The sequence below is a fragment of the Aspergillus japonicus genome, assembly GCF_003184785.1.
Source record: "Aspergillus japonicus CBS 114.51 unplaced genomic scaffold BO86scaffold_98, whole genome shotgun sequence".
NCBI classification, from domain to species: Eukaryota; Fungi; Ascomycota; class Eurotiomycetes; order Eurotiales; family Aspergillaceae; genus Aspergillus; species Aspergillus japonicus.
In genome coordinates this window covers 43100-69315 of record NW_020291735.1, presented here as the reverse complement: position 1 = coordinate 69315, position 26216 = coordinate 43100, and the positions used below count along the sequence as shown (strand labels likewise).

General features: G+C 53.2%; 10 protein-coding genes across 10 annotated transcripts; 3 read left to right on the top strand and 7 right to left on the bottom strand.

Moving 5' to 3' along the window:
- Positions 1–1162: 1162 nt before the first annotated feature.
- BO86DRAFT_250871 (uncharacterized protein) lies at positions 1163–2729 on the bottom strand. Its single transcript, XM_025667182.1, has one exon. The coding sequence runs from the start codon at positions 2607–2609 to the stop codon at positions 1206–1208; it is 1404 nt and encodes a 467-aa protein (XP_025522384.1). The 5' UTR covers positions 2610–2729; the 3' UTR covers positions 1163–1205.
- A 542-nt stretch (positions 2730–3271) lies between these two features.
- BO86DRAFT_325611 (uncharacterized protein) lies at positions 3272–5638 on the top strand (the record flags this gene model as incomplete). Its single annotated transcript, XM_025668533.1, has 4 exons — positions 3272–3504; positions 4134–4363; positions 4421–5273; positions 5329–5638. 4 exons carry the CDS (start codon positions 3272–3274, stop codon positions 5636–5638), a joined length of 1626 nt encoding a protein of 541 aa, XP_025522383.1.
- Positions 5639–6682: 1044 nt separating this feature from the next.
- On the bottom strand, positions 6683–7657 carry BO86DRAFT_393381 (mitochondrial import receptor subunit TOM22). The gene has a single exon (XM_025673002.1). It carries the CDS (start codon positions 7170–7172, stop codon positions 6945–6947), a length of 228 nt encoding a protein of 75 aa, XP_025522382.1. The 5' UTR covers positions 7173–7657; the 3' UTR covers positions 6683–6944.
- A 325-nt stretch (positions 7658–7982) lies between these two features.
- BO86DRAFT_349266 (mitochondrial-processing protease subunit alpha) lies at positions 7983–10240 on the bottom strand. Its single transcript, XM_025669346.1, has 2 exons — positions 9879–10240; positions 7983–9794 (listed from the first exon to the last, which is right to left on the bottom strand). Exons 1-2 carry the CDS (start codon positions 9981–9983, stop codon positions 8160–8162), a joined length of 1740 nt encoding a protein of 579 aa, XP_025522381.1. The 5' UTR covers positions 9984–10240; the 3' UTR covers positions 7983–8159.
- Positions 10241–10520: 280 nt separating this feature from the next.
- Positions 10521–12678, bottom strand: BO86DRAFT_404617 (acetoacetate--CoA ligase family protein; the record flags this gene model as incomplete). The annotated part of the gene is made up of 2 exons (XM_025674032.1): positions 10521–12380; positions 12463–12678. 2 exons carry the CDS (start codon positions 12676–12678, stop codon positions 10521–10523), a joined length of 2076 nt encoding a protein of 691 aa, XP_025522380.1.
- A 1093-nt stretch (positions 12679–13771) lies between these two features.
- On the top strand, positions 13772–16648 carry lcb2 (putative serine palmitoyltransferase 2; the record flags this gene model as incomplete). Its single annotated transcript, XM_025677380.1, has 4 exons — positions 13772–13796; positions 13886–14070; positions 14126–14165; positions 14541–16648. Exons 1-4 carry the CDS (start codon positions 13787–13789, stop codon positions 16646–16648), a joined length of 2343 nt encoding a protein of 780 aa, XP_025522379.1. The 5' UTR covers positions 13772–13786.
- A 1279-nt stretch (positions 16649–17927) lies between these two features.
- BO86DRAFT_250818 (PQ-loop repeat-containing protein) lies at positions 17928–19830 on the bottom strand. The gene is made up of 2 exons (XM_025667181.1): positions 18156–19830; positions 17928–18053 (listed from the first exon to the last, which is right to left on the bottom strand). Exon 1 carries the CDS (start codon positions 19633–19635, stop codon positions 18337–18339), a length of 1299 nt encoding a protein of 432 aa, XP_025522378.1. The 5' UTR covers positions 19636–19830; the 3' UTR covers positions 17928–18053; positions 18156–18336.
- Positions 19831–20226: 396 nt separating this feature from the next.
- Positions 20227–20866, top strand: BO86DRAFT_393374 (uncharacterized protein; the record flags this gene model as incomplete). The annotated part of the gene is made up of 1 exon (XM_025673001.1): positions 20227–20866. A coding segment is annotated over exon 1 (304 nt), but the record flags the coding sequence as incomplete, so codon positions are not given.
- A 1118-nt stretch (positions 20867–21984) lies between these two features.
- On the bottom strand, positions 21985–22368 carry BO86DRAFT_404614 (uncharacterized protein; the record flags this gene model as incomplete). Its single annotated transcript, XM_025674031.1, has 1 exon — positions 21985–22368. The coding sequence occupies one exon, from the start codon at positions 22366–22368 to the stop codon at positions 21985–21987; it is 384 nt and encodes a 127-aa protein (XP_025522376.1).
- A 626-nt stretch (positions 22369–22994) lies between these two features.
- BO86DRAFT_250618 (SH3 domain-containing protein) lies at positions 22995–25780 on the bottom strand. The gene is made up of 6 exons (XM_025667180.1): positions 25301–25780; positions 25036–25188; positions 24916–24989; positions 24499–24862; positions 24296–24450; positions 22995–24247 (listed from the first exon to the last, which is right to left on the bottom strand). The coding sequence occupies exons 1-6, from the start codon at positions 25686–25688 to the stop codon at positions 23114–23116; spliced, it is 2268 nt and encodes a 755-aa protein (XP_025522375.1). The 5' UTR covers positions 25689–25780; the 3' UTR covers positions 22995–23113.
- Between the last annotated feature and the right edge of the window lie 436 nt (positions 25781–26216).

Below are 26216 nucleotides of genomic sequence, written 5' to 3'. Positions count from 1 at the left end.
ACTGATAGTGGGAAGCGCAAGACACAGACAGAAAAGAGAAGGGAAGAGAAGATGCAGCAGGCGACGCGGGCTGTGGGTATAAATATGCGAAGCGGCCGAACTCGAACCAGGATGACCATAAGCAGATAAGCTACCATGCCGCGTGCCAGCAGCCAGGTGGCAAGCGCTATATCAAGCCATCCTACGCCCTAGCACCATCCCATGCAGCATTTAGAGTGGACGCTAAACCGAACGCAACCCTGATGGGAGGCGAAAATTGGAGGAAAGGCGGGGGGCCAGAGCTCCCCCAGACCCCAGACCTGTGCATGCACGAACCGACCTTGACAGGTTTTCCCCGACAGTTGTCTCCAGTCTCCAGGATTTGAGTCGGGGTGGAGTGGAGTGGGGATTCCGGGGGTGCGCGCAAACCAGCGATGGGGTGGATGGAGCAATTCCCCAGACGGGACCCATTGTCGGGGTTGTCGTATCGTGGAGAAATCCGGGGTCGAGATTCGAGGAAATTCTCCCCAACACACGGCCCAAGTCATCCCATTTCCCACGAATCAGCCGCGGTAAGAACGCCAAACGGGGGCTAATCGGGATCCACCAATGGAAATGGCAAAATAGATTAATTCAAGACTTGTCGCACTTTCACATGGAGGGGGGAATGGATAGAGATAGGATCAGGTGAGGAGGAGAGGAGGTGAGGAGGCGATTGGCGGCGAAGAGGCGAAGAGGAGAAGAGGAGAAGAGGAGAAGAGGAGAAGAGTGAGGAAGAAGGAAGCTGAACAGATTCCTCCATCCCCGGTCACGAGACCCCTCCCTCTCTACTCTCCTCCGTTCCTCCATCCCCATTCCATCCCCCAAGCCAATTTACCCCCGAATGAGATCTCCCCATCTGTCAACCCTACAGTCAGGTTCGTATCGATGCCACGAGGTTGACGCAGACGCAGATGCAGATGGCTATCCCCAAGGTTCCTGGCTCGACGAGATCCGGATCTACAGGGCTAGTCTACTGGGCCAAAATGGGGCGACACAAACAGCCACACGAACGATACCATTCCTAATGCATACAGTCCAGGCCGGTCTGTCCATATACCCGTATATTAACCGAGGCCTTGTCTCTGGCAAATCTCGCTAGTCCCATTGCAGCCCATGACTCCTGTCCGATGAGAATCAAATCCCAGGTATCCCTGATCCTCGAGAATACCGGGCTAGCGCCGACCCTAAAAAAGAAATGCGTTGCTGTGCGTGATGCCCTCCATTTCCTCGTTGACCGCACACCGTTGTCCCTTGGGAGCCTGCCAGATGCCAACGTTCCTCCGTACACTCGCGTTCGCGGCTGGCGGAAGCACAGGAATCCTCTCCTCTGTCGCCACATTGTTCTTGCACGCCTGAGACGAACCGAAGTCGAAGATGTCCTGGACTTTCCTGCGGGAGTTTCGCTGAGAGGGAGTGAATCGTCTATATCGCTGCTGGGTGGCTGAACCAGACACGCTAACTTCGGCCCCCATATCGGATGCTTGACTGGGTCTTTCCCAAGCTCGCGAAGCCTCGGGCATCAGGGTCGTCATCTCATCGGCTGGAATGGAGCACCCTGTCTTGATGGCTATGCTTGGTGCACGTTGATCGCGATGGTTCCTGCCTCGAAGCAGCAAGTATCGCACGCGAAGCCGTCGGTAGATCTCCCGCAGGACGTAAAGGAGGGTCGCCACCATGACTGATGCCCCGAAGACGGCGCATATCTTATAGAACACATCGAGTTCATTTGCCTTTTGTGGGCGGCGTCTGTCCACCCGAACAACATTTGTGTCGGAATGACATATCGCGCACTGCCTTTGCTGAAGACCCAGGGAGGATTTTGCCACAAAGGTATTCCTCCAGCTATGCCCGTCACATATGTTCTCACAGTCCGAGTCAAGACTGTGAGAGCTCTGACGCACGGAGGAAGGTCTGTGTTCTGTGCGAGTCATGGCGACGATTGAGTGCTCTATGGCCCTTTTGGAAGTCTTCATTCCTTTCTCCTTTCCAAGCAAGTATTCCAGGATCCCATGATATCCCAGGGAGTGTGGATCGCTTGCAAGTGTCTTGATAGGTTGATCATCCGGAGGATCTTCTTGCACTTGTCTTGGTTTGAGGGCTTGGCCTGTGAAATCAAGTTGGTCTGAATGCTCTCCACCTTGGAGAGCAGCCAGTGAACGGTCGAGTAGTGTCGGCTGCTGCAGAAGGTTGCCTGGCCCCTCGAGGATCAGCTCTTCGAAGATACTCTGGCATTTCTGCAGGTCCAGAGACCCTCTCTCTATGTTCGTTATTGTCAGTGTGAGCTTCAGACCTGGCTCAACCCCGTTCTTGGCCGGGATCGCATCCTTTGCATTTCTGTCAAGCATTGAGCTCGCTTTCCATTGCACAGGATTTCCCAAGGTGATCGTGCAGCCTGGTCCGTCCGGATGGTGAGATTCAGCCACTGCGACGTGATCCGATATGCTGGCCAGAAGGTTACTGCATTCGATACAAGGCTTCTCGGTCGCGTTTGCTTGATGCGGGATCAGCGGGAGATGCTCTTGGGTGCTATTTGATATCACACTTAGAAGGGCGTGAAGAAATGCAATGAATCGCTGTTGACAATACATGGAGGATGCACGAAACTGGCCGGTGTGGTAAATTTCTATGGCGTCAATTCTGTTGTCTAAGATGCAGCAAGTAAGTTTTGCAAGTCATACGAAGGTAAAGAACTGAAGGAGGATCTGCGAGAAACCTCGCACGGCCTTAGTGATGAGACTGCTACCCAAGTGTGAGAAGTTACAGGCGGGGCTGAGACTGCTGAGGAAGCCACGCCCGTTTCTGGAGGGCATTCCTGCCTATCTTGCCATATGCTCATTGTCGAATATGCTGATCGAAGCTTGAAAGGCTTGGGTGCTCTAGAGTGGATAGACATTCGGCTCAGTGCGTTTTGGCTTTCTCATTATAGCGCTGTCACTGAAGTATTATCAAGTGTCACACAGCACTTGTTCACCGGGATACAGCGCTTGAACGAACATGCTCTGACTCTCCTATGAGCCACACTTGACTTCCAAAGAAGCACTCCGTAGTCTCTCACATTAGGCAATATTGCATCCTGGTCACGTGCTTTCGTGCCACCCCAGACGCGGTCCCGCCGCGGTTAGCCCAGTCAGTAGAAGCCGCCGACCCGATTCCTCCGGCCCTCCTCCCACATTGTCGACGTGCAGTACAACCCCCCACCCCCACCCCCACCTCACCATTTCCCTCCCAAATCGCATCGCATCTATCCCCTATGCCCCGCACATATGGCAAGAAGAAGCAGACGCGACTCGCCTTCGCCCCAATAGGCTCCTCTCCCATCCAGAATGAGACCGCCTCGGACGGCGAGAGGGACCGCCGGGCCACCCTCCGCTATTCGCATCCTTCCAAACCCACCATTCTCTCCAGTCGCCCCAGGCCAGACACCGCCTCGCCGTCACCGTTTGTCAAGAAAGTCGAAACGCCAGCGAAAGACAAGAAGTCCGTGTCGTCGAAGGCAGTGAAGAACCAATCCGCACGCAAATCTACGCATAAGAAGGACAAAGATCGGGCGGCGTCGCCTGCTGCTCCCGTTGTGAAGGTTGAGACATCATCTGACGATGAGAGTGAGTCGCATTCGGTGGTGGAGCAGGAGCGCGCTTCGAGATCGGCCCGCAAGAAAAGCAGCAAGCGCGCGAAGAAGCCGCCGGCTTCGGTTGTGAAAGTTGAGGAGACGTCTGACAACGAGGGGGAAGAGGCGCAACCGGTGGAGGAGCAGAAACCCGCTCGCAGGTCTTCGCGGAAGAAGGGTCCAAGGCATGCGACTTCTGTGTCAGTCAAAAGGGAGAAGTCAGCTGAAGATGAGGCCAACGAGTCGGATGCGGTGAAGTCAAAGCAACCCGCCCGACAGAATTCTCCTACGGACCACGAAGGTATGCTCTATGGACGAATGGACTGAATGACTTGACATCTGCTAACCTCGATTGGAATCAAACAGGAGACTCAAACCAAACGCCCGACCGTGCTGTCACACCAGAGCAGGATAGTGAAAGTGACATCGACATGACTCGCAGCGCGCGCAAACGATCTGCCCCAACGTCGCTGAAGCGAAAGAGATCAGAAGAGGCTTTCGACAGGGAGCCATCTCTACAAGTCATATCAGACGACAGCGACGGTGATGAGATCGTCAGCAGACCTCGCCGAAAGCTAAGGCGGGGCACTGTTTCTCAGCCTGTCGAAGAGGTCGACGACGACGACGACGACGACGACGACGATGATTTGCCCACTACGCCTCGGACGCCGCGTCGCGCCAGAGACCAGGATGACTTGGACATTGAGGAGGACCTCCAAGCTCTACAAGACTCAGGTACTGCTTTCTCTTTCTCTCCCGGATCCGACAGTCTACTAACGACATCTGCTACAGTGGTGAGGGAAACCAGGACCAGAGGCCGTCTCGCAAACTCCGCCAGAGCCCAAAGACAGCAACATCTGGAAGCTCTGCGTCGTCGCAGAGCAGGCAAGCCTGAATCGGACGAGGAAGAATCTCAGGTTGATGCAGGAGAGAGCGGGGAGGAAGACGAACGCGAAGCCGAGGAGAACGAGAGCGCAGCGGAAAGGGAACAAGCCGCGGCCGCCATCAAGCACCGATCGCTTAGCAGAAACGACGACAGCGATGTCGAATCATCCATTGCCGGCAATGACGACTTGGACCGCTACGAGGATGACTTCGTCCTGCAGGACGAAGACGATCTACTGGGTGCGCCCGGCGGCCTCGAAGAAATGCCCTTCGAGTTCACCCGCCACGCCTACAAGCAACTCAAAGATTACTTCCAGGACGCGGTGGAATGGATGGTGCACAACCAGCTGAACCCAGCCTTTCCGCGCTCGAGTCCAGTCTACGAACTGGCTTTCAGCAAACTCGAGGACGAAGTCAAGGGCCGCACGGGATCGCAGCTGGTCTCGTCAGTCTGGACGGCCGAGTTCCGCCGCGCACTGCTGGCACGACCACATATGGAAGTGACTTCCTATCCGACCTTCGATAACCACCCGTGCGACGCGTGCAAGCGCTCTGGCCACCCGGCGTCCTTTGACATCAAGCTCTACGGCCAAGCCTACGCTTTGGATACGCTGGAACCTCTCGAGGATGAGAACAGTGATGATGATGACGATGAGGAGGAGGAGGAGGAGCAATCCGACAACGAACCAAGCGACAGCCGCGAAAGAGACCGCGACGGAAACATCTTGCCTGACGAGAATACGCGCTTCTACCTCGGACGGTATGTTTCTTTACCAGAATCATCAGCAAATACACCCACTAACAACCCTGTTCAGACACTGCAAAACCAAAGCGAATCTGGCCCACACCCTCACCCACTGGCGCTTTCGCCTCAACGAGTGGGTGACCGACCACCTGCGCCTCAAGGGCTACCTGTCCGATACGCGCATCCTCGAGCGCAGCCACTGGAGCCACCGCAAACAAACCAAGTATGCCATCAAGGCGGTGGAGAAGATGGTCCAGGAGGGCGAGGTCAAGAAACTCTGGCGGGATTTCCACATCGATCTGCGGACCGCCCGCGAAACCAGTGTATGTGCAGCCCAGCAACCCTTGAAAACTCCCATTAAGTCTGGAGACTCTTGCTAACGGTGATTTCTCAGTCCCTCGGATAAGCTGCGAGTGCTTTGTTGCAGTCTGGGTTCGAGAAACCTTCCCACTTCATCGCTCGATACAACCAGCCAGCCAGCGCCCCTTCATTTCTGGGCCGAGGGCCCTTTCTCGTGCTGCTTCAGTTGTCTTTGACACTATTCCCATAAGACTATTTTTATGAGATTGAGGCAGATCAACCAGAGAGGCGTTCACCTCCACTCGCCTCGACACTCTCATCTGTGCATACTCGGGTCCTTTTTCTTTCCTATCCAGGTTAGGGATCTCTGCTGCAGCCTTTTTTTATACCGTCATTTTTCATGATACCCTGCTTGCTTATGTTGTATTTCAATATCACCATCTTATTGTTTCCGTCCACTTCCCCAATGATGTCCACGCAGATAAAATAATCCTACATCTTAAGACAAGACTGAGGCGTATCCATACCTCTCGCCCACAATATACCCCTCAAAAGTACCAGATCTTGAAATCATTCACATTTCATGAAAATCTAGAAACATGAGTTCCCCAAAAAATAAAATAAAGGAAGAAGTGATAGGAGTAGACACATCAACAAAACAAACAAGAGAAAAAGAGAAACCGGTTATACAAATACAACACACATCGCCCAAGGAAGGAAACGGGAGGGTGGAGACGGATGACCAAAGTTGAAGGCAAAGCCAAAGATTTCCGAAAAGCAAACAGATGTGAGGGAAAGTGGAAAAGAAGAAAAACACCGTGGTTCTTCATTGCCCCGGGCCGGGGAACACAGGCCCAGGCATTCTGTACCAGTGTATATAACTTTTTTTGTGGTCTGCCCAGCAATCCCGGAGTTCCATTCAGGTCTTGTTGGAACACGGAGCGGAATGGGATGGAGGTGACGAGGATAAAAAGCGATTTCATCGCATCAAGTAAAATCTGGTGTTCTTCGATCCACTTCCTCAACCAAGCTGTTGCGATCTTTTCTCTTTGGCGCCTTCGGCGACGGAGAATGTTTCCTTTTTTATTTTTGAATTTCTGGGCATTTACAGAGTAGGCTGGGCCTGCTGCTCGGCGGGGGCAGCGCCGGGGGTGAGCATCTATTGTACGCGCGGAAAGTTAGCATCCATTCTCGGTTCTTCCTCGCATCGGGCGATGCAATCGCAGTCTCAGTTTGTATGATGTGCATAAGGACTTCATGGAGAGCGATCCTCGAGGTTTCAAAAGAGACCTAGACAGAAAAAAGAGAATCTTTCACCCGTCTTTCCTCAAATCCTTCCCAGCCCAAATCCATTCCCCCACAAGACGAAAACAACAATGACAGGAATTAAAAAAAGCATACCTCATTAGCACCCTTGATCATGCCCTGCTCGCGCTCCATCTGGATGTACTGCTCCTCCTCGGCGTAGGCCAGAGCCCACGGCACACCCAGCAGGAACGCGCTGGTGCTGATGATCCACAGCGCCTTGCCGCTGAACGTCACGCTGGACTTTGTGAAAGAGGTGACGGTGTTGACGGTGGAGGTGAGAGAGCGGCGGGCGGAGGGCGGGAGCATGTCCTTCAGGGCGTAGATGCGGTCGTACAGGCTCTCGCTCTCGAGCTCTTCGTAGGACTCGGTGGAGATCTCGGATTCTGTAGTGCAGCGAAAAGAGGTAGGATGTCAGTTGAGGTTCTGTTTTTTGAGGAAGCAGTATTTGCGATGCTGGCCGGTTTGTTATGGGCTTCATGCATGGATTGTTCTGAGGTTGAGGATGGATGGGAAATGTAGAGCTGGGGTTTAGGGTGCGTGGCTGCGAAACAAGATGGTCGCGTATGGATGGATGTATGGATGGATGGGATATGGACGGATGGTGATTGATTCGGGATGGGTCGCGGGAGGGATGATTTTTGATTGCGATCGTCGCCTCTTGGAACGATATTTGATGGGTTTTGAGAAAGGTGGACGTACCGGTGTCAGTGTAGTCATCGTCCTCCTCTTCGTCATCCGAGGCAAGAAGGACGTTGTGCTTGCTGGGCTGAGGCTTCTCCTGGGCGAAGTGCTCGTCCTCGACCTCGGTGAGCTTGACCATTGTGACGTTTGAGGAGTATGAACGGTGTAGGTTGGATTGCGATAGAAGGTGGAGCGCGAGGGTCGTGAAGATGAAGACGGTGGTGAGTGAGTAGGAAGTTGGATAGAGGAGCAGAACGGAGATTGAAGGCGGCCGCCGGCTTCGAACTTCCGTTCCAACTTTTTTCCCGGGCGGAAACGAACTCAAAGCGGTAAGGAGCTGGCCGCCGCCCATGCATTATTCATCGTCATTTTTCTAAATCAATCGTTCTCTCAGCCTTCAATGGCCCAGAAAACTACTAGATGTAAATGATGCGTCTATGGTACACTTTGATTGAGGTTCAAGGCTATATCTAATTACATAGAGTGAAGATTTTGTAAAAGCCTGCTCTATCCCAACCTGCTTCCAGGAAATAATCCTTTCCTGGATGCTATACTTTCCTTGAGGTTCGCTGATCTAGGAGCCTCAATGATCATTCCAGTTGATTCTCCAATCTACCGTCTTCCCAACTGCCACCTGGCTATCCGCTCCTGGATCTCTCCCCAGGGGAACGGACGCAGCTTGTAGCCCTCAAGCTCGCCTTCCTGCAGGACGACGGTGGGCTTTCCGCTGCCCTTGCCAGGGTTCTGGACCTGACCACCAAAGACCTTTCTGGCCACCCGACGCAGGTCCTGCACCGTCAAGCCCTCAATGTGCCGGCACATCTCCTTGACGCTCACCTTCCGGCCGTGGACCTGGACCTGGCGTCCGAGATCCTCCAACTCCACCATCCGCGACTCCAGGTTCATGAGGAGCGAAGAGCGGAGCTGGTTCTTCGCACGCTCAACCTCCTGGGGCTGAAGCGCCGAATAACCGTTGTCAAGGGTCAGGGCTTGCAACTCACGGCACATGACCTCCAGCATTTCGGTCGTGCGCGTGGGGCTGCAGGATGCGGAGATTCCGAAAATACCGCTGTCCGTGTAGCTGTGGTTGAACGCCACGCAGCTCTCCACCCACCCGTGCTGGTTCAACACGTTCGTGTAGAGACGGGAGTACATGCCCTTGCCGGGACCACCGGCCGAGAAGGAGCCGCCGCCTCCGAGGAGGGTCTGGAGAGTAGCGAGGGCGTAGATGTCAGGGTTTGAAATCGGGAGGGCCTCGAAGGCAAGGTGGATGTAGCTCAGACGAGGCAACATAGGGTTGGCTGGCGGAGGAATGGGGGGTAGAGAGAGGAAGCCACCCGTGTAGTGAGAAGGCCGAGTCAAGTCTAGAGTCGTTGACTGCACTAGCGACGGATCAAGCGGCGATGCGGCATCGTTCTGCGAGCCGGACAGGTTGAGGTTTTTCAAGAAGGGGAGTTTCGATAGAATTCCCGACTTGGAGGTGGGGGGTGTGGTAGAAACAGTTGAAGATGGCGTGAATTGAGGGACTGTGGGCACCTGTCCTTCCTCCAGAGTCGATTCGGAATGAGACAAGGTAGTCTCGACACCGGTTCCCGAAAGAGCCGGCTTGTTGGACTTCATGTCACCAAAGTACTGCTCCGTGAGCTTAACCGCCTTGTCATGCTCCACGCCGGCAAAGGCAACCACCATGCGCTCCGGGTTGAAGAACGTTTGTCGGTACTTGTCCACGACGGATTTGTTGATCTCACCCAGTCTCTCCGCCGGGCAGAGCAACGGGTTTCCCAGAGTGTTGTTCGAGTAGGCCGCCGTGTGCACCAGCTCCGGCAGGATGAGGTCGGGCTTGGACCAAATCTCGCCGATCTCATATTCGGCGGTGGCCAGCTGCTGGATCACCTCTTCCTCGGTGATGAGGGGATCACGGATGGTCTCCGCCAGTAATCCGAGCGTCGAGGGAACTGCAGAGTTGAAACTAGCCGACTGGTACATCAGCGACTCACGGGAAGAGGCGCATTGGATGTTTCCACCGAGGTTCTCAAGAGTTTCCAGCATCTCATCGGCGGAGTGTCCCTTGGTGGACTTGAAAGCCAGTCGGTCCATGATGTGGCTCACACCGCGGAGGCTCTCATCTTCATAGCGGGATCCAGCATCGACGTAGACACCAACTCCAGCGAAAGGGCCGGGCAGGGATTCGGTAGCGACGCGGATTCCGTTCGGCAGGGTAGTGATCTGATCTAATTCTGCGGGGTCCTGCAGAACGCGTGAGAATCCGAGTCAGCCTGCTAGTTGCGCAATTTCCGGAAACCAGGACTCCAACCTGCGCGCTCAACGTACCTTCGACCCGTCGGTAGCAGTGGAAAAGCTTCTCGACGCAGCTGAGCGAGGCACGCGAGCAATCGGCTTCGCGGACTCGACAGCCCGCAATACAGAGCGACGCATCTTCAAGTATGTGTATTGCAGAGTCCCAATGAGTATGTCTAGGTAAAACTTGCGTGTTTGCCTCGGTTTTGTGAAGCCTGCTGTTCCGGAAAATGGTTTCGTCACGGCCAGGCGTCGCAAGGATTTGGGCTCCGAGCCGGGGTTGCTTATCTAAGCGGTGAGCACCCGTAAGATTTCTCGGGCAAGATTGAGAGCAATGCAACAACGATCTCTGAGGGCATGAAACGGTTGCTGACACTAGTATCTCCTTGTCAGAGGTATGGCATCATGAGAGGATTTTGCGTCCGCAGCATCGAAGTAGTGCCATTTGTGTGGCAAAAAAGCCCGTAGGTGGTTGGTCATGTGTTTAATAATGATTCAAGATCTAGATCGAGCCAAGGATATGTTCCGGGCAGCAAATGCTTCATGATTTCTAAAGACGCACGCAAAAGTTACTCGATCTCGACAAGAAAATCTAATCATTAATTACTCTCCTACAGTATACTTCGCCGACACCTAACTCAAATCATCCACGAGCGATCCTCAACACAGCGACTTCTAGGTGTTCGCTGTCGCCCAGGTGCGGTACCAGTCCAGGCAAGAGGCATTCGCGACACTCGCACCGATCTTGATGTTCAACCCGCATAGGATCTGTTTTACCGCGTTCTCGACCTTCTTACCGTTGGACGTCACGGGAATCTCAGGGCACACGGCCACGATTCCCGGTACGTGGCGAGGACTGAGCTCTTTGCGGATTGTCGCCTGAATGCGAGCCGCAAGATCCGCCGATATGACCTCGTAAGCCGCCCCAGGCGGCAGCAATTTGACAAAAAGAACGACTGTCTCGTCGGTGTCAATCCCATCACGTCTTCGTCCTATGCAGAGAGAGTCCTCCACCTCTTCTGCAAAATGTTTGAGCAGAATGTTGTAAATCTCTGCACTTCCGAAGCGGACTCCAGCCGGTTTCAGGACGCCGTCACTGCGACCCAGCATGGCCACTCCTCCAGTCTGTGGGTTCACACGCACGAAATCGCCGTGGTGCCATATCGATGGACCGAACACATCGAAGTAGCTCTTGCGATATTTCTCCGCCCCTATGGGGCCTGGAGGCCAGAACATCACTGGTTGTGCGGGGAAGGGCCTGGTGCAGACAAGGTCGCCTGGTTCGCCAGAGGCGCTGATGTCGTTGCCGGCATAGTCATAGACTGAAACAGCCATGCCCAAGCAGCGGCACTGAATTTCGCCCTTGTAGACGGGAAGAATGGGGCAGCTGCCACAGAAGAGCGACAGGATATCGGTTCCTCCGGTAATTGAGCCCAGCATAATGTCTGCCTTGATATTTGTGTACACGTATTCAAAAGTAGACGGAGCTAGCGGCGAGCCCGTGCTGTAGATGGCTTTCAATGTCTGCAGGCTCACCGGCCGATGAGGGTGCTTGGTGGGGTTTAGAGATGCCTGCTCCAAGATGGACAGATACTTGGCCGATGTGCCAAAGTGACTAATTTGCAGTTCATCTATCAGACGCGGCATGGCCATCTCCCCAGTGCCACCTTCAGCATCGAACGGTCGAAATGGCGAGCCATCGTAGAGGACTATGGTGGCGCCGCTGGCCAAGCCAGAAACAAGCCAGTGCCACATCATCCAGGTCGTGGTTGTGAAGTAGAACACTCGGTCTCCGGGACGTATATCACAGTGAAGAACATGCTCTTTCTTATGTTGGAGAAGCGTTCCCAGAGCACCGTGTACAATAGGCTTCGGTGCTCCCGTTGTGCCGGACGAATATAGTATGTAGACTGGATGATCCGGCTCCAGACTCGCGAAGTTCAGAGGGGCCGCAGCATCTTTGACATTGGCAAGGAAAGAATCGTAAGAAGCAACCTTGCCTTGCAGCGGTTTTACTTCTTCCAGCTTGAATTCGAAAGAATCGACGGTACGGAACACGACCAGAAGCTCGAGCTTGGGCAAACCAGGAACAATCTCGCGCAGCTTCGCATCTGCGCCGTGAACTTTCCCATTGTACAGCGATGCATTGTCGGCAAACAAGATCTTCGGTTCAATCTGCTTTAGGCGTTCCAACACCGCGTGCACTCCGGTATCTGGAGAGACACCTGTCCAGAAGGCACCAATCGATGTTGTTGCGAGCATCGCCACGACGGTGTTTGTGTGATTTCCCAGAAACCCAGCGACGCGGTCTCCTACCTGCAAGCCCGCTTCTTTGAGTGCGTTGGCACATTCTCTGACCCGATTTCGCAGCTCCTTCCAGGACACGTATTCGCGATCCGATTCCGTGGCGGCAATGACAGCCACCGCATCCTCGTCAGGGGACGAGGCTGGGTAAAGAAGATTCTCAGCGAAGTTCAGCTTGCTTCCGTCGAAGAATTTAGGTCGTGGGAAGAGAAGCTGTTCTGAACTCAAGGCCTGCGGTCTGATTAGCACAGTCTCGAAGACCCGCTTCGCGAAGTGACACAAGCGTCATCAGCATCAGCAGGGAGATACTCACGCGGCTGTAAGGCTGATGAGCCACAATGGCAGTGTAATTCCAGACTTGCTCCCAGAACTTGGCTGGCTCTGCTATGCTCCACTCCCAGAGATCGTTGTATGATTCCAGCGACAGGACATGCTCCCTGTTGACGGTCTTGATGAAGTCATGGATTTGAGTGGTATGAGGAGACGAGTGTCGCCATAGCTCCTTAGAGTCATCCCCGTTGGTAGCCATGGGCTGTGCCAGTCGTGTGTTTTGCCTCTGACAGATAAACAGGTGACAGTTTGTGTCTGTCTGGGAATGGGTCTAAATCTAGGGAAATTTGGCCGTCAAGAACCGAGGGTCCGTAGCGGTGGCCGTTCCAGTGAATCCCGGGTTGCTGCCTGTCACCTAAACTCAATTTACCAATCAGGAGGCACTGGCACAAGTGAGGATAGACGAGTGGGATCCTTGAGGTGATTATCCAGTATTTCAATTTCTAGGTCTGGCTGGCTACTATACTTATAGATCGACTGGAGCATTTTTATGGGGCATTCCGGGGCGGAACGGGGGCGGAAGAGAGCGGATAACAGCGGGGAACAGAGTCAAGAACAAAGCCAACAAGGACACTCATCATCCAAGTAGACAGTGAAATGACTCTGTGTGGGCAAAGGTGCGAATGTAAGCCGAATCTAGGGAGACGCGCAAGTAGTCAGAGCAGACGGTAGTTAACTTGGTAAGTTGGTATAGAGTCATGCATGTTGGCCTGAGGCAGCAACGATTCTGCATAAGTCTGTGGTCTGTTGACCAGTTGAGCCTCGAGTGAAGTTGTAGCCAACCACCCATTTACTGCATAAGCTGGAATTAAGTAGCGGTGAAATTCCTCCGTGCATCCAAGGATGTACACCATACATATAGAGTGGGTAGGCTCCAAGCTTACAAGTCCATGTACTATGTACAACAGAAGTGCAGTGTGGCAGTTCATCCACCTTGCGTTGCCCCTTTCTTATTTTGTTACTGAGCTCCGTACGGTACAGTACGTTCTGACTCCGTCCATGTAAGTTTGCGGACAAGATTACCAGGGCAAAACCACTTGACCAGCTGTTCAACCAATGAAACGTCCGGAACGAGGGTCCAACTTACCGCTTCATTACCGCTCCGTGACATCCGCTTACTATCCAGTAAAGGGAAAGAAAAAAAAAAAAAAAAAAGAAAAGAAAAGAAAAAAAGCAATACAAAATCAAAAAGAAGCCAAAAAAGAAAGAATAAAGTGGAAAAGGACCCATCGGGGCGTGCTGAGGATGGGAACGCTAAATCTGTTTATTCTCATTAGTTCTTCATTAATAATGCCTAATGGGCTGATATGACCGTGGGTAAGTTGCCCAGTGGTAGTTCTGCAGTCTGCACAAATCAGTGATTCAATCAATCAATCATGGATCAGTTCTCGACCTGACCTTTTCAGGAACAAGTCCCTCCCGAATTGTTCGACTCGACTACTCTCTCTCTACCCGGTCGTTCCCACCACCTTCTCCTCTCCTCCTCTCCTCCTCCTCCACCACCACTACCACCACTACTACAACAACAGCCGCCTTCTCTTCTCCCCTCCTCACCTTCATCCGCACTTCCTTTCTGTTCTGGTGGTTTAGTGTTCGTGCGGATTCTCCTGGCCTCAAGGATTTTAATTTTACCTTGTTCGTTGCAGGGCTCCGTGCCTCCTGCCACTGTTGCTCCACGTGCAAAAGGTACAGTACCTGACCGATCATCTCTGATTCTCCGCCATTTCCCCCCTCTCCTAACTGGCCTCTCCTAACTTGACCTTTCGCAATTATTCCTCCTTTCTTTACACTTTGCTCTCCTTTTACAAAAGCCCTTTTGTTTCCCTTTCGTTTTTCTGCGCTGTGCGCCCATTGATCGTCTTGCCGCTTTGCGACACTCAATTGCTCAAGTCACTGACCATGTTCTCAACGGCCATTTAGGTGGACAATCTCCGAACGCCGTTTGCTGTTCATACCAATTGGAGACAACAAGCGGCTAGGTAACATAAACCAGCGAGCGGATCTTTCTTTTACTCGAAAAATCGGGAGTGCTGCCAACCAGGTGGTTCTTGCCGTCTCCAGCCGACTGCGCTCTTCCTCCGATCGAACCCGCACGATTCTCCGTGTCTCTGTCCGGCTGCTTCCTTGCGATGCCTCGTCGAGCTGCCGGTCCTTCTCTCACCAACGATCCTTCTAACGCTCCCTTCTCTTCCTCCGTTTCCGTCAAGGGCGGCATTGCCATCAAGGCGCCCTCCGCGAAACCTAGTCGCCTAAGCCAACTATTCTCTACCTCTCCGAAGTCAAGGGCTGAGCCTCAGACTGTGCAGAGTACTGTTCAGTCGTTTAGTGGAAGCTCTCATTCTAATACGGTCGCACCGCCGATCAGCTCTGCTTCTCTGTCGCTTCCTACAATCTCTCTTTCGACGGCAACCGCGGGTAATCCCAACATGGATGAGCCGCCGACCACGTTATTCCAGCCCCCTTCGCCCGAAGAGGCTCGTCGGCTGGCCAAGCAACATGCTCAATTCGGACCCATTGGCCACCACAGTCACCGCTATTCCAGCCGACATCCCGGCGGGCCTTTCCCGGAGCCTATAATGGACGAGCCGCCCTATTATTATCTCCTTACTACTTATATCAGTTACCTTATCCTCATTGCTTTCGGACATGTGCGTGATTTCTTCGGAAAGCGGTTCCGCGAAGAGAACTACCGTCACCTGAAGCCCCGGAATGGCTATGGCGCCCTCAACAGCGATTTTGACAACTTCTACGTGCGCCGCCTCAAGCTACGCATCAACGATTGTTTCGAAAGACCGGTGACCGGAGTGCCCGGCCGATACATCACGCTGATTGATCGGGCCACGGACGACCACAATCGACACTTTTATTTGACGGGCACGACAACCGATACACTGAACCTGAGTTCATACAATTACCTTGGATTCGCACAATCCGAAGGCCCCTGTGCTGATATTGCCGAGGCGACGCTTCGAAAATATGGAATTACTTCACCAAGCACTCGTGCTGAAACCGGCACGCAAGATCTGCATGTTGAGGTTGAAGACTTGGTCGCTAAATTCGTCGGTAAAGAAGCCTCAATGGTTTTCTCCATGGGATTCGGAACCAACGCGAACATCTTCCCGGCTCTCGTCAACAAAGGCTGCTTGATCATCTCGGATGAGCTGAACCACGCGTCCATCCGATTTGGTGCCCGCCTTTCCGGTGCCTCCATTGCTATGTTCAGGCACAATGACATGCGCGATCTCGAGGCGAAACTACGTGAGGCTATCAGTCAAGGACAACCACGGACTCATCGCCCATGGAAGAAGATCCTGGTTGTGGTGGAAGGACTCTACTCTATGGAGGGATCCATGTGCAACCTTCCTGGCTTGATCGAATTGAAGAGACGCTACAAGTACAACCTGTTCATTGATGAAGCGCACTCGATCGGTGCGGTCGGACCCCGAGGCCGTGGTGTTTGTGATTATTTCGGTATCGATACCAACGAGGTAGATGTTCTCATGGGCACGCTTACCAAGTCTTTCGGTGCCAACGGTGGTTACATTGCAGCAGATAAGGCCATGATTGATGTACTGCGAGCCACGAATTCCGGCGTGTTCTATGGAGAAGCACCTGCTCCGGCGGTCCTGGCTCAAATCATGTCGGCACTGCGACTGATTCAGGGCGAGCTTGTCCCCGGTCAGGGTGAAGAGCGACTACAGCGCTTGGCCTTCAACTCCCGGTATCTGCGCCTGGGATTGAAGCGTCTTGGCTTTATAGTGTATGGTCACGACGACTCGCCGATTATCCCTGTTCTCCTCTTTAATCCTGCCAAGATGCCCGCCTTCTCCCACGAGATGCTGAAGCGGAAGATCTCCGTTGTTGTTGTGGGTTATCCTGCCACCCCCTTGGTCTCGTCTCGTGCCCGTTTCTGTGTGTCGGCCGCCCACACTAAGGAAGATCTTGATCGTATCTTGACCGCCTGTGACGAGATTGGCAACGTATTGCAACTCAAGTTCTCCACGGGAATCGCAGGTGGTGCTCTACCAGCGAATGAGGAACTGACGCCCCCTCCGGAGATGGAGAAGGCATGGCACCGCAAGCGGACTCCTAAGGTTGTGCCTCCCAGATGGCCGATTGAGGATGTTATCAGACGGGGTGTACAAGATGTCAAATCGCCTCTGTTTTAGATAAATCTTCTTCTTGCCGGGGAGGAGTTACCATGTCTGCTTTGGAGCTTTGCTGGCCTGTCCGGAAGTCAAATCTGTCAGTCAATGTGAAAATGGTTGCTGTTGCATATATTGTTTCAGAGTCTTCAGGTACATTTTCCAAGCCGGTTGCTTTCTTGCGGCCGGTCCTTCAATGCCGTGTATCGCTGGTCGATCGGAGGCAGTCTCTTCTCTCACCACGAGCTGTGCGTGTATCATTAGGCAAACCTAACAAATGTTGCACTTCATGTCCTTATCCGCCCCACTTTCTTCTTATGCACAGAAAACCAAGAGAAATCATGGGATGACATCACGCTCATGAACCGACTCCATTTATACACTGTTTATTTTTTTTCCCCCTCTTCTTCTTTCACCCATTGCCTCCTCGGTTCGTTTTCCACCTCCTGCACGGACATTGCATTGGCTGTGTACATGATTTCGAGATTTTTTTCCCCCTTGCCTTTATCCGCAGCAACTGAACTTGTACTGTACCTATACTGAAACTAACACTTAATGAGATCGACGAGCGAAAGGGAAATGCGGGGTTCTGGGAAACGCAGGGAACACAGGCTGAAGGGTTGCTCGAATGCTTTTTTTTATGTTTTTGTTGTGGTCTCAGAGACGAAGGGAGAAATGGATCGGGGACTATTTAATAGTGTTTGAATTTGTAATTGAATGACTGATTTATTCGTTCTGATGATGATGATTTCTTGGTTCTATACGTACCTACAATTGTGTACTCTTTCATTGGGGGTTTCTTTTTGGTGGGTAGGAGATCGACTATCGTGGTGCTTTTGCTTGAGCACAGTACACTGGAGGAAGTATATTAGGTATGGGGGAGATATCTGAAACCCAGGCGATTATCTGACGTTTGAATGGCCTGGGATTTATAGTTGGCTAATGATCTGGGTGGTAAAGAGTCGAATTAAGACATTTCAAATCGATACTCATTAGAGGAAGTATCGGTTTAATGGTTTGAGAGTCCCGAGTAATTAGGTAAATGAGCTGGAATAATGTATATGAGAAAGTGTCTGATATTGAGATCTGCTTGGCCAAGGTTCTCCTTGGTCGCGCTCTTATGTATGTATGATGGATGGTTGTAAGGATGGTGCGTAGAAGCAGGTTAAGATCGACCAGGAAGAAAATAGAGAGCGAATCTATCGTCTCGACCACATTGAAAAAACAAGGCAAAAAGAACTGGAACCGGGAGGTGAAAACGATTGAGCGACCTTTATGCAAACAAGGATCAAGCCAGCTAGGCTAATCCGTGGAATCAATGCAATGCGCCCCCGTGTTGTATGTGATAAGCCCTGTTCGCTTTCCAAAAGAGACAAAAATAGATCCCAGAAAGAAATCCAATAACGCCGGTAGGATGAGTATGAGTACGCTGATAGGGTCGCGCAGGAGTGATAATACCCCCAATGATGATAAACTTGGAACAAATCCCGAAAAAATGAGATCATTATATCCTGAAACCCGAGGAGCAAGCTGATGACATGGGTATGTGGTGTAATGTGAGATGTTGGGGGATGATAGGCATAAAGTCGTGTGATGATCGTGTCCAGCTGATAGGCCGAAAAACAGGTCCCGAGACCGCGGCTTGGCCGGGGAGACCCTGGGTGGCGGTGTAATACAACATAACTGAAGGGTTGGTTTGAGTAACATGAGATTCAAACAGCCCCGTATCTTTCACGGTCATGTTGACGGAGCAGGGCCTGATTCTCGGGATTGCGAGGCGTGGCGACAGCAGAAGATGACACCGAGGGGATCCAGCCCCTCATCCAGCCGCGGACACGAGTCCAGTGGCTACGACCATCTTTGGGATCCTCGACCTCCATGATGGACTCGTCGTCGCGGGAGCCGTACACCAGGAACTGCACGCCCATGGTGCCGTCAAAGGCCAAGACGCCGAACGCGCCCAAGAAGAAGGGGATGGCCCGGCTCACCCACTCCGCTCGGTTGTTGCCGTCCGCATCTGCCCATCCGCCACCGCCGTAGGCAGGGAAGTCATACCAGGCGTTGGGGTTGGTAAGCAGGGAAGCCGAGTAGAAGAAGTTGCCAGAGAAGGCGGCCATGAAGAGGAGCGGGGAGAGACCGGAGGTGCTCTTCCGGCAGTAGTTCTTGTAGAGCTGGGGCGGCCGCGAGCCCAGATAGAGGACCGTGGACATCCAGGAGATGACGCGGCCAAGCACTTCCAGAGCATGCGGGGAGAGGCCGGATGTTGTCGTTGTTGCTTGGACTTCGGTGGGGGCCGCGTTGGCGAGCACGGCACACAGCATGGAAGCGAGCAGAAGGGTGCGAGGCGAGCCGATGGGCAGACTAGGCCCACTGCTGCTGGTGCGGATTATGGAGCGGCGTGAGGAGCTGTACTTCTCATTGCTGTAGGAAGGTGACTGGCCGTTCAGGGTGCTGACAGTGGGCTCTTTGAGGTCCTTCATGTCTTTGGGGCTCGACACAGGAATGCCCGCCAGGGGACGTGGGACTTGAGAGATCGAGTTGTCCTCTGAGAAGGGAACGCCGTCGAGAATCCCTCCCGTTCCATTATCATAGTGCGAGTGGGTGAGGGTGCCATAGCCGTTTTGTCCCCGTCGATAGATTGTGTACCAGAAGTATTGGAAGACGAGAGTGACGTCGACAAAGACGTAGTACCCGGCCACGATCACCTGCCAGCCGGCTTGTCGGGTGAGCAAGGCGCCTAGAAGGTTGCACGCGTCACCTAGACACCACTCGACCAGGAAGAAGAGTGACAGGCCTGATGTCGACTGGAGTTGGATGTTCTTGTAAATTTGCGGGAGCTGTGCGAATAACCAGGAGATGATGCTGAGAGTGCCCAAGAGGGAGGATATCAAGGCTAACGAAGTAGGCACGCAGACATGAAGGTAGGAGGATATGGCAGCGAGGAAAGGCGAGGTTGGTTCGCAATGCTGGGGCAGCGCCGGTTGCAGGTATTGTATCAAAGGAGGAGGCATTGTATGGGGTCGACTGGATGGTCTCGTCTAAAACAATTCGACTGGGGTAATCAGGTTGTCTTTATTCTAGCGTGCTGATAGTTGGGCAGCGGTCTTGAGGCCTGTCTGAGAGGAGGGATTGATATGATAAGAGGCGTAGGCGTAGATAAGACGGAATAGGGCTGTAGTGGTGTAGTGGTTCTATCTATCGGGATAAGACAAACGGTGGAGCCGGGGAAATGAGTGACAAAGATGGTTGTCTAAGAAGAGAGAGAGTGTGAGAGAGGGTGAGGATGAAAGAGAAGGAAGAAGGGGAGTTGGGGAGAAAGAGAAGGAGGAGAAGAAGGGGGAATGGAGAATGCTGATAGTTGACGAAAGAGGAAGCGAAGAAGTGACTGGAGAAGGAAAGAGTCACACTCCGTTTGGGGATGCAGTCACGAGGCGTCCCTTTTGATAGATAGGACTATCGCCTGGCCCTGATTGGGTTCTCGGAGAAGGGTCGGCACCACTCATCCACTGACTAACTGTGATTATCATTAGAATAATTCGATCATTCGATCAAAAATGATCAATTGATCAATTCATCAATTCATCCCCCTGCCTTCCTTAGAGCAGCAGCAGCTGACTGTCGATCCCACTCAGCCACCATCATCCGAGCCTGATAAGGAGGATCCATGCCCCTCCACTCTATCCCAGCTCCGATCCGATCCGTTTTGCAAGGCAGCCAGTCCATGGGGAATTAATTCCATGGAATGCGGGATCTCCACACGATAACCATAACAGGGCGCTTCGCAGTATGATGACATGGATTATCCCTTTCATAGCCGCAAGATGACCTCTGGCTTTCTTCAGCTCCACGTCATCCAGCCACAGATTCTCCGTTTGAGTTTGATCGCGGCTCTAACAACTGGGCGAAACAAGTGCTCCCGATACAAATCAAGAATCGTGTTGTTTGACAGCGACCACGCAATCACTGACAGATGTCTCAAGACCCCGTCTGAAGCTTCCCTCCTGACGATCGACTCCTTACTCAATGTCCCGACACTTTGCTGTCTTGCAATTGTACTAATCTCGACGTTGGACTTATCTTGGATGGATCTGGTCTTGACATGAGGTTCCCCTCTCCCCCCGATTCCGATCCAGCCACCGAACCAGGGTCCAATTGGCGCTAATCTCCTGCAAGGCACCGGCCGCAACAATGGTGATATCCCACACGGCATTGTCGTCATTCTCTTCATCATCCTGATGCGATGCTAAGATGTGTCCGTGCTGGTGTCATTCTGCATTGGCACTATAAAAAAAGTGAATGATGTCCTCGGACATAAGCCCCCAGCGAGATGGTAGCACTTACACCGCAGGGCATCATCGCACCACACCGCACAGCACAGCACCGTACCGTATCAGTGCAGGCAGCTGTACACCTTAATGTAACCGAAAAGCTGACTCACTGACAGGGTCTGATAGATTTATCCACCCTTCTCTCCACCATTACTATGTGACAAGCGCTCAAGCAAGAGACTTCCCCAAGAACATCGGCAAGAACAGCAATCAATTGCGTAACCACCAAGGACTGTCCATAAATCAACAAATACTCATCATCCACAAACAAAGCCCCATCTCCAACAGCATACCCAATCAACTACCAAACTCTCTCCCATCAATCAATACCTCCCCTCCCCCTCCCTCGAACTACTCCTCCTCGACGAACTCCGATGATGCCTATGCCGATGATGCCGATGGTGATGATGATGGTGATGATGCCCATGTCCATGCCCATGCTCATGCCGCTGATGACTATGACTATGACTATGACTATGACTATGACTATGACTACTCCGATGACTATGACCATGACTATAATGACTCCCCCTTTCATCGTCACTCACACTATAATGACTTCCCCCAGCACCGTAGGTACTCCCCCCATCACCACCACCACCACCATGATCCTCCTTCCTTCCCGCCCCCTTCAATTTATTCTCCATCAAACTACCCAGAATCGCCCCGCCCACCGCCCCGAGCAGTCCATGGCTCTTCTTATGGCCCAGGTAATACCCCGTGGTGCCACCGAGGATGGCACCCCCCAGACCCCGGTCAGTGGACTCGGGGTCGACACCCTCGTCGTCTCGTTGGGACGGTAGTGGGTTGTGGGACTGGGGGAGGTCGTCGTGGTGGGATTGGTTGCTAGTAGCCCGCTCGCTATTGTTAGTCGCTGTACTTCATCTCGAACACATCGGGTTGGCCCTAAAAGTCTGCCATGCGATCGATCCCTGTCTGCCACGCGATACCATGCAGAGAAACAAAACCCAGGGACTCAGTCCCGCGAGAAAGCAGCCAAAAGGAAACCAGTAGAGGGGAGGGAGAAACCCACTAATACTCCGCATTACTCCCCTGCCGTCCGATCCCGTACCCGTGGGACTGGGGCAGAGGCGGCGGCGGAGGCTCATATTGCGGGCCTAGACGGTCGTGGTCGTAGTCAGGGTACTGCTGCGGATCTGGGGCTGGGGCTGGGACTAAAGCTCCGCCAGCGTCGTCGGGATGGGAGCGGGGGATCTGGGATACATCGTATTGCGAGGTGTGGCCGTAGTGCTGGGGGTACTGGTCGTGGTAAGCGGAGGAGGAAGAGGAGGTAGGCGGCGGGGCGTTGTAGTTGTAGTTATAGTTATAGTCATAGTCATAGTCATACTGCTGCTGCTGCTGCTGCTGCGCTGGTGGGGGTGGGGAGGAGGTGGAGGTGGAGTATGGGTCGCCCATTTTGACGACTGTCTAGGTTGGTTATAGAGGGAGAGAGAGGTTTGATCTCGGGGCTAACGCTGACGGACCTTGGCTGGTTGACAGGTTTTTATCTCTCGTGCCGCAAAACAAACATTGACTACGGCTTACGCTGGGTACTGTACAATGGAATGGAGATGACATGGCAGAAGCGAAGGAGGGCCAGCTGACGGTTCCGCACGACAGCCTTGCCCCAATTCAGCCCTCCCGAGATGCACTTGAGCCCACGTTCCACCATCACTCGACGCACCTCATATCATATACCTCGATTCTTCCCACATACACAGAGATCATGCAGTCCTCTCATCCAAACCACAATACGCAGATGCAAGCGCAGATGCAAATGCAAATTTGAAATGAACATCTCTTCATAAAAATATTCAAAAATAAAAACAACAGGATCTGGTCTAGATGGCCTGAAGTTCGGGGTATCCCAGCAGCCATGTAGAGTAGGCTGGAAAGAAAGAACAAAACATAAGAACCAGTTCATGAGACTGGACAGAACGAAATGCAAACAAAGGAAAAGTCAGAACTATACGATCCTATAAACACCACAGCCGCTCCAGGGCCGCACTCGTGGTGTACCTACTAGAGCGGCAAACAGTCCACCATAGGCCAACCCTTTCCATGTGGCCAGCACATGGCAAGTTCACAGAGCCTATGGGGTGGTTAGGAAGCGGGACGAAAAGTTCATCGACGATGGACAATCCACCTTCTACGACAGGCATCAAGCCTGAGACCGCACATCCGCTCTACTTGCCGACTCCCGCACTCGTCGACCCACCCATTCAGCCAGCATGGAATCCAGCTGGCTGCTCATTTCGCGCAACCGCTTGCTCTCTTCCTTGAAGAGGCAGCCGGTGATCGGGTGATCGGGTCCAGCTGGCGGAATATTCGAGTTGTCGTGGACGATGACGAACAAGTCACGGATATCGTTCTCCTCTTCCAGGTAGGACCGCAAGCTCGCGTCGCTCCATGTAGGGGTAGGCGCAGATGCGTTGCTAAACGAGGAACGGGCATCGATGCCTCGACTGTCGCGATGACTCGTAACAGGAGACATGGGCGGGGAAACCGAGACGACAGAATGTCTTGCCAGATTGGAAAAATCCATCCCTGATCCGGGCCCGAGAGGCGAGACTGGGGGCTCTTCGATTGAAGCACTGTCCGGAGAGTCGAACCCCTGATTCTCATAATTCAACTGTCTAGGCTGGAATCGCTGTGGGGGCGAGGCCACCGAACGCTGCGCATAGGATACATTCTCGGACGCTTCTTGCCAGTCGCCGTTCGATTCAACTGGTGACGTTATTGGATCCTGCGGGTCGGGCTGCACCAGTTTCTTCGCAGGGCTCGGTACCCGAGCGGAAGACACCATGATCTCCTGGCTGTCGTCGAACGGCCCCAGTGGGGGGGATGAAGGAATGTCATCCGCTTCTTCCGACGTGACTTGTCGGATGGTCTGATCCGACTTGCTGCTCATCGCAGACTTGATGCTTCGGTCAATACTAGCCGGCTCCTGTTCACGAGGGAAATCCTGCTTCGTTGGAGAGAGTGCCACCGGAGGTTGCTTCTGCAGCTTACTGGGCTGTTTCTGCACCATCATCTGCTTGGGGGATCGAGCTTCAGGAGAGACGGGGGAGGGAATCGAATCCAGGGATGTTTTAGGCTGAGGGGAAGATCGGGAGAATTCGTTCGAGTTTTTCTCCGCCTCATCAGTATCCTCGTCGTGGGACTTCGGTTTCTTATCCTTCCTCTTGAAAAGGCCGCTCAACATCCCAGACTTCTTGTCTTTGCGCTTTTTATCCTCTTTGCTCTTATCAATCGCACTGAGGGTCTTGTCGATATTTTCCATGCTACCGCGGTTCTGATGCAGGTCAATAGACATTCGGCGCGGTCGGAACAAGTGACTTACCTCACTGGCATCGCTGGAGAGAGCACTACTGCCGACTTCATCCCGGAGCAGGTTGGGTGTCAGGGAAATCTTCTTGGTCTCGACGGTGTCGTCTCTGAAGAAGGAATCGGTATTGCGGACGGTGCCATTTCGCGACCGGCTCACACTGTTGTCGGCTAGATTCTCCTTAGCCAATGCCCCAGAGACCGGACTGAGACACTCACTTTCGGGCTCGAATAGCTCCTGGCTAGAGCGTTGCTTGATCGGACTGTTGCCCGCGGGCTCTTCAGTGTCGTCGACGCTGCCTTCTTCGGCGCCCTTATCACGTTGCGACTTGGTCCTCAAGGGCTGGACAACGATGTCATCGGATTGGCCGTCGTGTGCATCCTCCGCCTCCGCTCGCGAACCCTCATCATCGTTGAAGGACGCGGCGTCGTCCAAGTCCTCGTCGCTGGAATACTCGATATCAGACGCCTCGATGTACGTCGGAGCGGTGAACTGGACGTTTTTGGTGGTTCTGCGACGCACCGCCCTCATCAGCGGGTTCTTCGATTTCTCGGAATTGTCTCCGAGCATGGTTGCCGAAAGCTACCACATATAGTATCAGTAACTGGCCAGATTCCGACGACTGTCACACTCACATCCACGTTGCGGTGCTTGTTCAATCTGGCGAGTCTCTCGGTCGGAGTTTCAATGTGTTCAGCCGGCAGATAGCCTGCTTACGGTGAGCTCAGATATACCTACACCAGCAGGTGACCTACCAATACTGCCGTCTTTGACAATCCGCACAAGCCACCAGTAGCTGTTGCTGTCATCCAGCAGCACCATGGTGTCACCCTTCGAGGCGTTAGCCTGTCCGTCGACGGTCGCGTAGAAGTTGTGCAGCGCATAGACGAATTCGAAGTCAATATCCTCTAGGTTTGGGTTAGATTCGACCGTGATCGGGGCCTCCACGGGCAGAGAGTGCCCAAGGGCCGGAGATTTATGCAGAGTGACATGGTGGTGGGCGCAGGAGGCCAGACATACCGTCGTCAATGGACGGAGAGCTCGAAATCTTATCCATCATATCGTCATCTAGCATGTCGTCACTTTCGCCGTCGGCCAGGTCGCCTTCTTCGTGTTCCCCGGAGCGATCGCCGTGGTGATCTATATCCTCAATCTCTTCGTCTTCATCGTCGTCGTCGTCGTCGTCATCGTCATCATCGTAGATATCGATCCCGTCGGCGCGGTTGTCACCGGGTTGGCCGTCATGGGCGCTGGGACCATGCATGATTTCAGCTTTGGTATCCTGGTCGGCCTGGCGAAGCGCTTGTTCCTGGTGGGGGGCAATGCCCGATGGATTCATGGGCTGTCTGGAGTGATCTTTGGCGGAAGGGGCATGCTGGTCCTGGAGGTCCATGGTATCTGTCATCATACATTTGCTGATCAGCGCGACGGCCACATGATTTCCACTCGTTGCACATACCAGCCCGGACAATCCGAGGCCTCGTCATTCTGACTATATTTTCGCGCCTGCGAATTTATTGGTCGAGATGAAAATTGGTTTGATGTTCCGGGGGCGAAAGAGCGACTTTTGGAATCATGAACATTTGAAACCCGATGGCGAATGTAGATCGGCACGGCGCAGCGTCCCGGTGCGGCTTGAAAAGAAGGAAAGTCCAGAGCGCTAGGCGCAAAGAAAATTGCGTAGCGAAGAATGGAAGTAATTTTCCAGGGACGAAAGAACGAAGACGACGGCCACGAGGAGCAACGGCGGGGGTGGGTACTTCAAGTCCGACCAGGGGGGGGGGCATTCGTCGGGCAAACAAGACGAAAGGGAACGACTTCCAGAGCGGATTAAACACAAAGACCAAAACAAAAACAAATTTTAGAAAAGAAGGGCAAACAACAATAGCCAAAACGCCAATGTTATTGGGGGAAAGAAGGGAAATTAGGTACTAGG

Coding starts and splice junctions, on each gene's coding strand:
- BO86DRAFT_250871 (XM_025667182.1), bottom strand. CDS start 2,609: ATGTATTGTCAACAGCGATTCATTGCATTTCTTCACGCCCTTCTAAGT.
- BO86DRAFT_393381 (XM_025673002.1), bottom strand. CDS start 7,172: ATGCTCCCGCCCTCCGCCCGCCGCTCTCTCACCTCCACCGTCAACACC.
- BO86DRAFT_349266 (XM_025669346.1), bottom strand. CDS start 9,983: ATGCGTCGCTCTGTATTGCGGGCTGTCGAGTCCGCGAAGCCGATTGCT. Junction 9,795..9,878: donor CTGCTACCGACGGGTCGAAG/GTACGTTGAGCG, acceptor CGCGTTCTGCAG/GACCCCGCAGAATTAGATCA.
- BO86DRAFT_250818 (XM_025667181.1), bottom strand. CDS start 19,635: ATGCCTCCTCCTTTGATACAATACCTGCAACCGGCGCTGCCCCAGCAT.
- BO86DRAFT_250618 (XM_025667180.1), bottom strand. CDS start 25,688: ATGATGACAGATACCATGGACCTCCAGGACCAGCATGCCCCTTCCGCC. Junction 24,990..25,035: donor TGTCAAAGACGGCAGTATTG/GTAGGTCACCTG, acceptor CACCGTAAGCAG/GCTATCTGCCGGCTGAACAC. Junction 24,451..24,498: donor GGAGCTATTCGAGCCCGAAA/GTGAGTGTCTCA, acceptor AGGAGAATCTAG/CCGACAACAGTGTGAGCCGG.